This window comes from Chlorocebus sabaeus, chromosome 20, assembly GCF_047675955.1.
Source record: "Chlorocebus sabaeus isolate Y175 chromosome 20, mChlSab1.0.hap1, whole genome shotgun sequence".
NCBI classification, from domain to species: domain Eukaryota; kingdom Metazoa; phylum Chordata; class Mammalia; order Primates; family Cercopithecidae; genus Chlorocebus; species Chlorocebus sabaeus.
Window position 1 is genome coordinate 116241274 of NC_132923.1, and position 12288 is coordinate 116253561.

A 12288-nucleotide genomic window follows, 5' to 3' on the forward strand; every position below is an offset into this window, starting at 1 on the left:
ACTTAACTACTTTGAGCTCAAGTCACTTAACCACTCTCGAGTTTTTTCTTTTCTGTGAAATAAGGTATTTGACTCAATGGTCTCTAATGTCTCTTTTCATTATAACTCTTGCCAGGTATAGTGGCTCATACCTGGAGTCCCAGCTGTTTGGGAGGCCAAGGTGGGAGTATTGCTTGAGCCCAGGAGTTTGAGACCAGCCTGGGCAATGTAGTGAGACTTTGTCTCTATATTTTGCAAAATTTTTAAATATATATATGTATGTATGTATATAATTTAACTCTTGCCAAACTTATAGGCATTAAATAAATGTTTAATGAATTAAATACCTTTGAACACATAGGATTCGCTTAGTGTTTGTCAATTACTATATGTGACAGGATATTAAATTGATGGGCATCTGTTTGTGGTTGAGGGGTTGAGGAAATTATCTGAATAACTAGATAACTTTCATTTCTGAATTTTTTTGTTTAGTGCATTTGCTGAAAAAAACCCTGCAGAAATGCGAAAAGAATGGGTGGATGGAACAGATCTCTGGGAAAGGGTTCAGTGGCACCTTCCAGCTCTGTTTTCCCTATTATCCCAGGTGAGCACTTAGCCTATAATAGATCACTGTAAATTTATAATCTGATTCTAAGTTACACATTTAGTTTAATTTATTTTACCCTCATTTACTGTTTTAGTGAACTGGAAATACAGTCATCCTTTGTTATGCGTGGGGCGTTGGTTACAGAACTGCCCACATACCCAAATGCACATGTATTCAGCCCTGTGGAATCCATGTATCTGAAAAGTCTGTCCTCCTTGTATGCAGGCTTTGCATCCTGCGAATGTTATATTTCTGATCTGTGTCTGGTTGAAAAAAAAGTCCACATATAAAGTGGACTCATGCGTTTCAAACCTGTGGTGTTCAAAGGTCAACTGTATTTGAAAATAAAGATGACTTAAGGCAGTATTATTTTGGAGTAAAAGGTTTTTGTTTAAAAATAGGGATTTTAGCCAGGCATCAGATTATTTGAGATCCTTGGATGGTCACTTTGATATTCATTCCTCCTTTATCAAGTAAATGATAGTGACAGATTCTTAGAGGATTATGAATGAGTTTTTGTTTTTGTTTTTTGAGACAGGGTCTCACTCTGTCGCCCAGGCTGGAGTAGTGGTATAATCTCAGCTCACTGCAACCTCCGCCTCCTGGGCTCAAGTGATCCTCCCACCTCAGTCTCCCACGTAGCTGAGACTACAGATGCGTGCCACCACACCCGGCTAATTTTTGTGTTTTTTGTACAGATGGCGTCTCGCCATGTTATCCAGGCTGGCCTTGATCTCCTGGGCTCAAGCAGTCCTCCCGCCTCAGCCTCCCAAAGTGATGGGATTATATGTATAAGTTTTAATTGTCCAATACCAAGTGGGGAGAACATTGACTGTTTCCAAGCATCTTAACTCTGCCTCCATACTGTAGAGAAAGAGACACTTTTACTTGAAAATTTGTCTCTTGCAAATACCTTATTTATTCTTTGAAACAAAAAAATGTATTGAGCACCTCCTGTGGTCCAAGCATTGTTTCATGCACCGGTGTTAAAGCCTTTTGATTTCCAGTAAAGTACGTAACATATACCACTAAGACCCTGTTTTAGCAAGACTATTGTGTAACTTTCTTATATTTTTCTGTGCAAACATAAGTTACTTGGCTGAATACATATTATATGAATTTTTCAGACATTAAATTAAATTCCCAAAGTCACACATACAAAATGTTACTTTCTGCCAGGTGTGGTGGGATGCACTTGTAGTCCTAGCTACTTGGGAAGGTGAGGTGGGAGGATCCCTTGAGCCTAGGAATTTGATTCCAGCCTGGGCAACATAGCAAGACCCTGTGTCTGAAAAAAACAAGAAACACACACACACATATGTATGTATATATGTTATCATTTAAGGACATGTTAATCAAAGGAATCAAGGTTTATACCACCAAGGACAAAAAAGAGTTTAGGAGATCCTTGCTGAATTTCTGTAAAGCTTTGAAGAGATTTAGGCCTTTGAGGTCTTCTGTTAAGACTTGGAGGTCTTTTGCCAGTATTTATTATGAGGCTGAAGTGTGTATTCCGTGCAGACTGTTCATTGCTGTGTACTCATTGGCTAATACAGTGCCAGACACATATTAGGGGTTTAAGTAGTTGTTTACTAAATAAATGATTATGGGTTAATTTTATTAAATAGTGGGTATAGAATTAGGCATGGTGCAGGACTTTTATAGATTTGGCATAACTTTATATGTATGTTCAAAATATGGTAAATTGTAACCTGATACATGTAACCTAACTTGACATTTTTGGGAAGGGTGGGAAGAAGTGGGAAAGGTCCAGGTAAGAGCATCTAGGTTCACATTATTTTTCTTGTCTTATATGGGACTTGTGTTTTAATCTAATTTTTCCCCCCATAGCCCAGGAGTTCTATTTCCGAAGAAAGAGCCAGACGATTCTAGAGATGAGGATGAGGATGAAGATGAGTCATCAGAAGAAGACTCTGAGGATGAAGAGCCGCCACCTAAGAGAAGGTGAAAACCCCTTGTGGGGAGGACACTAAATACCTCAGAGCTGAAAAATAGTACTATAGGAGGGGCTGAAGCTAAAAAGTGTTTCAGAAACTCAGGACCCCTCTCAAGTTCTTCATATAAATTTGGATTGATCTTCTCTCTTGAAAATCAAGGGCTCCAAACTTTTAGGGCAAGCCTATGTGTATCCATAGTTTAGTTATTCAAAGAAAAATAATTTCACTTTTCCCTAGGAAAAACGTCATGAAATTATGTGTAGACTTCATGAATTGGTTGAATTTTATTTTAGTAAAATCTCTAGTAAAAAATTGTCACATTCCTATTCTTAACATAAGTGACCGCTTCATATGCCATTTCTCTCTCTCTCTCTCTCTTTCTCTCTCTCTTTTTTTTTTTTTTTTGAGACGGAGTCTCGCTCTGTCGCCCAGGCTGGAGTGCAGTGGCCGGATCTCAGCTCACTGCAAGCTCCGCCTCCCGGGTTTACGCCATTCTCCTGCCTCAGCCTCCAGAGTAGCTGGGACTACAGGCGCCCGCCACCTCGCCCAGCTAGTTTTTTGTATTTTTTAGTAGAGACGGGGTTTCACCGTGTTAGCCAGGATGGTCTCGATCTCCTGACCTCGTGATCCGCTCGTCTCGGCCTCCCAGAGTGCTGGGTTTACAGGCGTGAGCCACCGTGCCCGGCCTGCCATTTCTCTTTAGAAAGCGTCTGGTTGTCCCAAGAAAACAAATCTCTTAAGAAGTGATGGTCTTTGCTCTTTGGTTCTCACAGGTTGCAGAAGAAAACCCCAGCCAAGTCCCCAGGGAAGGCCACATCTGTGAAGCAGAGAGGGTCCAAACCTACACCTAAAGTCTCAGCTGCCCAGCGGGGGAAAGCTAGGCCCTTGCCCAAGAAAGCCCCTCCTAAGGCCAAAACTCCTGCCAAGAAAGCCAGACCCTCACCCACAGTCATCAAGAAACCTAGTGGTGGCTCCTCAAAGAAGCCTGCAACCAGTGCAAGAAAGGAAGTAAAATTGCCGGGCAAGGGTAAATCCACCATGAAGAAGTCTTTCAGAGTGAAAAAGTAAATTTTATAGGAAAAAAGGGTATCATGATGAAATTCAAAATCTTATTTTCTAAGGTCAGTGTGCATTTGTTTAGTTTTGATGCTTTTCAAATTACATTATTTTCCTCCCCTATGAACATTGTGGGGAGGGACTATAAATAAACCAGTGTAGGCATTTGCTAGCTTTAGGTGCTTTTCTTGGTGCCTGCCCTTTTCCTTGTTCATTTTAATTTCTGCAATAATCCTGGACTTTCCTCAACTATGTAATCTATACTTGTCCTTTTTTGCCCCCTCCCCCAACCCCTATTGTTTTTATGGTCAGCTTTGCCTTTTTTTTTTCCTTCCAATTTTATCTGAACAGTTGCAAAGATTTTTATATTTGTAGAAAGCATCAAGAACGGTATGTCAGTCAGGTCCTGGTAGTAAAATGGAGGTGAAATATAGCACTGACTGAATTGTAAAGCCTCCTGCCTGGAAACTTCAGTGATAGCTGTAATAATTAATCTTATTTATAAAAGCCACTCCACTAACCTTTTCTCTCCAACTATAAACACAGAGACAGCTTTGGGAATAAGCCAAAAACAGTGTGATCTCATTAGATTTTGAAGATATATGACTTCTTTGGATTAGTTTTCATATTGATCAATTTCCATGTATTTTTCACTGGCCCAAAGTATTGCATTCCCTTAACAGCAAGCACAAGTTCTCTATATCACTTGTTTTTGTTGTTGTTGTTGTTGTTGTTATTATTGTTGTTATTTTGAGACAGGGTCTTGCTCACGTGCCCTGGAGTGCAGTGGCACAATCTTGGCTCACTGCAACCTCCGCCTCCTGGGTTCAAGCAATTCTCCTGCTTCAGCCTCCCAAGTAGCTGGGATTACAGGTGTGCACCACCACGTCTGGCAATTTATTTGTATTTTTAGTAGAAATGGGGTTTCGCCGTGTTGGTCAGGCTGGTCTCGAACTCCTGACCTCAGGTGATCCACCTCCCAAAGTGCTGGGATTACAGGAGTGAGCCACCATGCCCGGCCTATCCCACTTGGCTTTTGACTGAAGGGGAAGTATAGAAATATGTTAATTTGTGATTTCTGGTGTCACCTGTGTTACCAAAAACCAAAACCAAAACAAATCTTTTTTTTTTTTTTTGGAGACAGAGTCTTGCTCTGTCACCCAGGCTGGAATGCAGTGGCATGATTTTGGCTTACTGCAACCTCCGCCTCCCAGATTCAAGCGATTCTCCTGCCTCAGCCTCCCGAATTGGGACTACAGGCGCCTGCCACCACGCCCAGCTAATTTTTTGTATTTTTAGTAGAGATGGGGTTTTACCATGTTAGCCAGGATGGTCTCAATCACCTGACCTCATGATCTGCCCACCTCAGCCTCCCACAGTCCTGGGATTACAGATGTGAGCCACTGCTCCCAGCCCAAATCTTCTTGATCATACGTTTAAATATATTTTTTAATATTGGGAGCATGAGTTGTCACTTCGTTTGCCTTTTTTATAAGGAAATGTTGGAGAGTTACATCATTGCTAATGTAGAAATGTTAAGTGGAAAAATATACAGTTTGGTAAAATAGATTCCACATTTATTTGTGGGTTTTTTCCCCCTCCTTTCTTTCCACAGCACTTTTGATATCAAGCAAGTGGCTTCCTTTTTGAGATACTAAAAAAAAAAAAAAGGAAGAAAAGTAAATGAAGCCCAACTACCTAACCCTTTCTTATTTGTATTTGTTTTAGTATTGTGAAGTTGTGTTAAATAGTACTAGCTAGAAATACCAATTTCTGGTTATCATTTCTCTTCCCTGTGGCACTTGACATTTTAATTGTCTTAAACTTTTTGAAGTACATCTTCTGGCCCCTTGAGTACTGCCAGAGGCAAAAGATGTTTGTTTCTTACTCATTCCACTTTTGTCTCCTGGGATCCCTTCTGTAGCCTAAAGTATGGCTGGGAAATGGACTTGAGAAGATTGGCTTGAATTAGATCATGATCATGTGTGATCCCATCATGAGTTCATTGGAATTTGTGTTGCATGTAAGGCAATCTTTCCTGTTGTAAATCTTCCTTTTTTTATGTACATATATTTTGAAAAATATGAATAAACATGAAATTTTAAAAGCTGCTGAACCGTAGCTTATATTTAAAGGTTTTGAGTATAGTATGTCTTCAGAAGTAGATTAAGTGCTAAGTGTCACCCTCACTTCAAGTCTTTTCTACTCCTTGAACACCATCATTTTCCTTTTTAAATACAAGCTCCAGTTCATGTGCTTTGGAATTCTTATAGAGGGTAAATGATGTTTCCAGATACATTGAATGCTAATTACTTAATGAATCAAAGGTTTAAAAAATCATTTTGTGTTTTATTAAGGACTGCTTTCAAGATCATAAGAGTACAATCTTTCATGTTCAATAAATGTTCAATGTTCAGATAAGTCCTTGGACTAGAAAAAATTAACAGTACTGCAGAAGATAACAGATAAACCCTAGACATCAAATTCTAGAAAGTAATTGTAGTAATTTCTCTTGTGCTCTCTAGCAAGTAATGATTCTTAATAGTATGGATGTTAGGTACCTGTGCTCAGAATTCTATACTCTTCTGGAATCAAAAGTTGGGAGATTTTGGTTGGTTTCTTTGCTTTATGATACTGCTTTTTAAAAGACTGAGTAATCACCTGGTGGCTGTATTGCACACCAGGCACTTAAGCACAGGCTGAGAAGTTTAGAACATTTAAAGTTTCTTCCAACTCTAACATTCTGTTAACTATAAGGACAGTTTGTTTCAACATGATGTAAAGGGAAAAGACAGGAGGGTCATTGCACTCTTCCACGAACATCCACAGCTGTCAAAGACATACACCTTACTTACACTGAATAAAAGAATGTTTGATTTTTCCCTTCCAGGCATTCCAAAGGAGCAGAACACATTTATAGTTTTTATTTCTCTGTTCAGAAAGGGGAACAACAAACCCCAGAGGTAATCCCAAAAATCTCTAGCATGGATCAATAGCTTCAGTACTCTGTTGGTGGCTTAGTGACCTCATTTAGAGTGTTTCATACACTCTGAAGCTACCTACAAGCTACCTTTGATAAATAAGTCTCAGAAAGTGCTGGGAGAGAGGTTGTTGGCTTTTGTTTTTTTTTTTGAGACGCGTCTTGCTTTGTCGCCCAGGCTGGAGTGCAGTGGCGTGATCTCGGCTCACTGCAAGCTCCGCCTCCCAGGTTCACACCATTCTCCTGCCTCAGCCTCCAAGTAGCTGGGACTACAGGCACCTGCTACCACGCCCGGCTAATTTTTGTATTTTTAGTAGAGACGGGGTTTCACCGTGTTAACCAGGATGGTCTCCATCTCCTGACCTCGTGATCTGCCCACCTCGGCCTCCCAAAGTGCTGCAATTACAGGCGTGAGCCACCACGCCCGGCCAGTTGTTGGCTTCTTAACCTACAAAATGAGGAAGAAAAGACACCATTGCTGAGAAATGTGGAGACCTTTCCTTAGCACTGACATCTGCATTCATTGCAGATGGATTCTGATTAACCATCCACATGGACTTAATTAAAGGAAACCTGATCCTGTATGAATCTTAGGAAACAGGTGTATGTTTTAATCATGTCTTTTGGGTATAATTAACAGGAAAATGACATGAAAACAAAACTAAACAATATGCTAATATCTTTTGACATTTGTTTTTTCTTCATTCCTGTTTTTCCAAATTTTGTTAGCCCTTGTCAAGGTTTGCTAACCAATTCTTAATACTTTAAAGAGCCTATGAAATTATTCTCTCAGGCTGTGATCTTCTTGCCATCTTGATATGTCATGAGAACGAAGCTCACCACCCATGTTCATTAAATACTGCATTTAACTAAGAGAAACTAAAAATTTAGGATTATAGTTAAGGTCTCCTATCTTTGGAACCTGATTAATTTATATTTCTTTGGATTAAGCAAAAATTCTAATTTTAGCTATGAAAGAAGAGAAATTCTATTCTTAATTGGAAAAGACCATTAAACTGTTTCCCCAGAGGTTCTGGTTGACATTACTTTCTAGCATGTAGATTTTGCTTTTGCATTTTCATGGTGGAACAGATGGTCACTCACTTCTGCAGAGCCAAAGCCAAGGAACCAGAACTGTTGAAGCTCTTGGCTTAGGAACCACTTGACAAAGATTTGTTTAGAAGCCATTACAGATGGCTAAACAGTACCCCTATTCAGCTACATTATTTTCTTTTTTAAAGAAATTAATCTCTATCATCTTTATAGCTGTATTCTTTTACTTATTTTTTTGAAATGGAGTTTGCTGTGTCACTAAGGCTGCAGTGCAGTGGTATGATCTTGGTTCACTGCGGCTTTGAACTTCTGTGCTCAAGCAGTTCTCCCCATCTCAGCCTCCCAAGTAGCTGGGACTACAGGCAAGCTAAGAAATGCCTGGCTAATTTGTCTTTTCTAGAGACAGGGCCTCATTATTTTGCCCAGGCTGGTCTTGAACTCCTGGCCTGACACGGTCTTCCCACCTGGGCTTTCCAAAGTGCCAGAATTACACGTGTGAGTCACCATACCTGGCCCTATTCTTTCTTCTGTTCTTTTCCACAAGATTGCTAATTTCAGTGGCTTTTTTCCTGTTGGAAAAGCTTTCTACCTTTGATGATTTAATTTTATCAACTTTTTGACTGTTTTAACTGTTCTTAATTCTGTCTTGTCAACCACTGGTATGGCAAAGGAGGCCTCAACAGGCTGAAGCAATTTTCCTCAAAAATTAAAACTCTTTTCTCTCTCCTGATATTGTATATAATGTATAATTAACACTGTTCACTATCAAATCTTTGCTTGGCAAAAGAGAACTCTGTGGTGCCTAGAGTATGTCTCATAAAGTATAGTCTGGCTTATTAATGTAACTAGTAATAGTCATAACACCTAACACTAGCTGAGCTTCTTCCACATCAGGCTCTGTTCAGATATTATTTTTATTTTATTTTTGAGATAGAGTCTCGCCCTTTCACCCAGGCTGGAGTGAAGTGGTGGGGTCTTGGCTCACTGCAGCCCCTGCCTCCCTGGTTCAAGCAATCCTCCCGCCTCAGCCTCCTGAGTAGCTGGGACTACAGGCATGTGCCACCACACCCAGCTAATTTTTGTATTTTTAGTAGAGATGGCGTTTCACCAGGTTGGCCAGGCTGATTATGAATTCCTGACCTCAGTTGATCCTCCTGCCTTGGCTTCACAAAGTGTTGGAATTACAGGTATGAGCCACTGTGCCCAGCCAAGCACATGTTTAAGAGAGCAGAGGGCTTGGAAATGAAATTATTGTCAACTTTGCCAATAGTCAAGTCAGTGTGGCTGTTAATTTTGATAACTGTCAAAATTAGACCTTGGATTACTGGAGGATACTATCTTGGCTACACTTTGGGGGTTTTTTGTTGGTTCATTTTTATGTCACAAGTTACTAAGCAATCCCTTAAGTCTTCTTTTAGGACACTCCAGGTATTTGGTCATTCTCATATCCTGGTTGTGGGACACTGGTTTCCTCGCGGTGTACTCATTGTAGGAAAATTCATCCTGTGCATTCGTCCAGTTTGCAGGACGCTGATACTCGTGAGAGCTTTTCCCCACCAGGAGCCACAGCTTCTATCAGAACTTTATGTTGCTAAATGAGCAGCTTGCTTTTATAAACTGTGAACTTATATTCCAGGAAGCAAGAGAAATTCCAGAATGGGGATTTTCTCAGAAAACTGAATTTTTTGGACATGGGATCTGCTTAGTAATCATGACCTGGAATGTTAGAAATCCTTGCTCTTTTATTTATGATTCTGAAAGAAACCTTAGTCATTCAGTCTCTCCTATCTTTGTGTGCTTTGTCTAATACCAACAAATAAATACTCTTTTTCCTAATTCCCAGAGTTTCACATCCTGCTCATCCATTCTACTGTTTTGAGAACTTTTGCTCTGATGAATTTATTCTGTCAGACCTAAATTCCTTGTTACCTGTTTGTGTAACTCAAACTTGCTGATATAGTCTATAGAATAATAAATGTTCTTCTGTTTCAAATTGAGATTGACTCCCGGTCAGAGTATACCGTTCAGTCCAGTGTCCTAACATCTATGGCTGTGGTCCTGCACAGTGGTCCTTGAAGACTGCATCACTTACCAGATGTATGACCCTGGCCACCACTTAATCTCCCTGAGCCTTGATTTTCTCATCTTTAAATTGATGGGCTTCACGTTCACAATCCTTGTTTTTTTAGAGTAATACCTAGAAGCAATGTGAGAGTCTTCAATTCCAAAGAGATACTGAACTATGTTCACTACACTACAGTTAGTAATGCATTTAGTATCTTAGGAAAGACTTTTAAAAAATAAGAGAGCCAAAACATCCAATTTCACAAAAGTTCTGTTTTGTTTAAACTACATTGTAGTTTCTTATTGCTAGATGCTTTAAATCACATTATCTCAAATTCTCACAGATATATTTTCAAAGATATATGAAATTATCCTCAATTTTCAGAAGCAAATAAATTTAGTTGATTTCCCCCAAATTCAGGATGTAATAAGTGAAGGAGTTAGATTGAAGCCAGGCTTGACCACTCATCCTTCTTCGGTGCCTTCTTTAGTGCTTTTGTACACTGATAGTTCAAGCAGCAAACTCTGACAGCAAGAACGAGAGGGTCATGCCGTAAAATTAATGGGCATTGGTTAGCGTATTTTTTTTTTGATTCGCAGATTTTTAAATCAGATTATTAAACTGTTAGAAGCTTACTTGGTAAAAGATGAACAAGAATGAAGTATATACAGCCTCGAGTTTCAAAAGCCAGGGAGCAGGGAAGAGAAGCCAGGTGAGCAAGAGATGTGAGTTCCTTCTGAGCTGTGGCCACCAGATGCCTAGGTAGCCATCAGCTGCCACCCGGGTCAAACCTGGTGCCTCATTTGGCTCACTTGTCCGTGTAGATGAAGAACAAAGCTGCAGAGAAAACTGAAACTACTTGATGTGCAATCTTTATTTCCTAAAATCTCTATTAAAGAATACCAGCTTAAGTCTTTCAGCATAGGCATTGTTTTAATACTGGTTAATACCTGCCTTACCTTACTTTCTGGAATGCATTTCAAGACCTCCTGTTTTGTCTATGGTAACAAACTTTGTAAAAAGCATTTCTGGGAAGGAGCCATCTTTTTCCAGACGTGTGCTTTTCAGTTGGGAAGGTACTAGAAACCATTCCTTGTTTCTCTGCCTCTCAAATGGGATAAGCGTAGGAACAAAAGAAATATGGTGCCTCTTTCTGGGGCATCAGTTTTATTCAAAGATACTGCAGGGAGTGGCTTCATGGTAATATTAACACAAATGGAAGGTAGTATGGAGCCCACAAGAGTTGGTAAGATGAAACGAGATTTCCCAGAAACAAAGCAGCAGGAGTGCTTCAGGTAGGCTCTGCTGTCTGATCCCCAAGACATGTACGTTCACTCTCTTCTTGGAAAACACGAGAAGCAGTGCCTGGGACCCCCCGAGAGTGTACAACTACCTGTAGTCTATGTCCACTTTGGAACCAGGACTAGCAGTGCTACCTTGGGCAAGTCACTTAACCTTCTGATTCTCTGGAAAAGTGAGTTGAACTCAAATCATTTGTTGCAGCCCGTCCAGCTCTGACATTTCTCTGTATAACCTCCACACTTTCTGCCAACCAGAAGAATATACAGGGAAGAAGAGCCAAGCAATACTGTGTTGTGGCCCATTTCCTGATGGATAAGGAGCCTTATGTTTCTTAGAGATGGGGGTCTCACTGTGTTACCTAGGCTAGACTCGAAGTCCTAGCTCAAGCGATTCTCCTGCCTCAGCCTCCCAAGTAGCTGGGACTACAGGCATGTGCCACCATGCCTGGCCAGTAATCTTATTTTAATCACTGTATTAGTTTTCTAGGGGGGACCATAACAAAGTACCACAGACAGGTTTAAACAAAAATGTATTAATATTTTCTCCAGTTCTGAAGGCTAGAGGTCCAACATCAAGGAGTCAGCAAGGTTGGTTTCTCCTGAGGCCCCTGAGGGAAGGATCTGTTCTAGGCCTTTCTCCTTGGCTTATAAATGGCTGTCTTTTCCCTGTGTATTTATGTCACCTCACCTCTGTACTTGTCTGTGTCCAAATTTCCTCTTCCTATAAGGACACTAGTGTTACCGGATTAGGACCCACACTAATGAACTCTTAATTTATCCCCTTAAAGACCCCATCTCCCAATATGACTCTGAGGTACTGGAGATTAGGACTTCAACATAAGAATTTAGGGAGGACAGTTCATGACATTGTCTCCGAATTTCTTTTCTTTTTTTTTTTTTTTTTAATTTCTGGAAACGGGATCTTGCTCTGCCGCCCAGGCTGGTGTGCAGTGGCATGATCATAGCTCACTGCAGCCTCAAACTCCTGGGCTCAAGCGATCCTTCCACCTCTGCCTTCCAAATAGCTGGGACTATAAGTGTGTGTCACCACACCCAGCTAATTTTTAACTTTTTTTTTTGGGGGGGGGTAGAATCTTGCTCTGTTGCCCGGGCTGGTTTGGAACTCCTGGCCTCAGGTGATCCTCCCACCTCAGCCTCCCAAAACATTGAGATTACAACAAGTATGAGCCACTGTGCCTGGCTTGGAATTTTTTTTTTTTTTTTTTTTTTGAGACAGAGTTTCACTCTTGCTGCCCAGTCTGGAGTGCAATGGCGTGATCTCGGGCTCA

At 40.5% G+C, this 12288-nt stretch overlaps 1 protein-coding gene across 6 annotated transcripts in view; it reads left to right on the plus strand.

The window, feature by feature from the left end:
• The window catches only part of HP1BP3 (heterochromatin protein 1 binding protein 3), a 45897-nt gene extending 40187 nt beyond the window's left edge, over nt 1–5710 (plus strand). For all 6 annotated transcript variants that reach the window (XR_005240452.2, XR_012089764.1, XM_037998336.2 and 3 more), the window contains 3 exons: nt 472–583; nt 2438–2551; nt 3318–5710. Coding sequence is in view for 4 of the 6 variants with exons in the window: in XM_037998336.2 (XP_037854264.1) it covers nt 472–583; nt 2438–2551; nt 3318–3612 (521 nt within the window). In the remaining 2 variants the exon portion in view is untranslated. The remainder of the gene's footprint in view (nt 1–471; nt 584–2437; nt 2552–3317) is intronic.
• The last annotated feature ends 6578 nt before the right edge of the window (nt 5711–12288 follow it).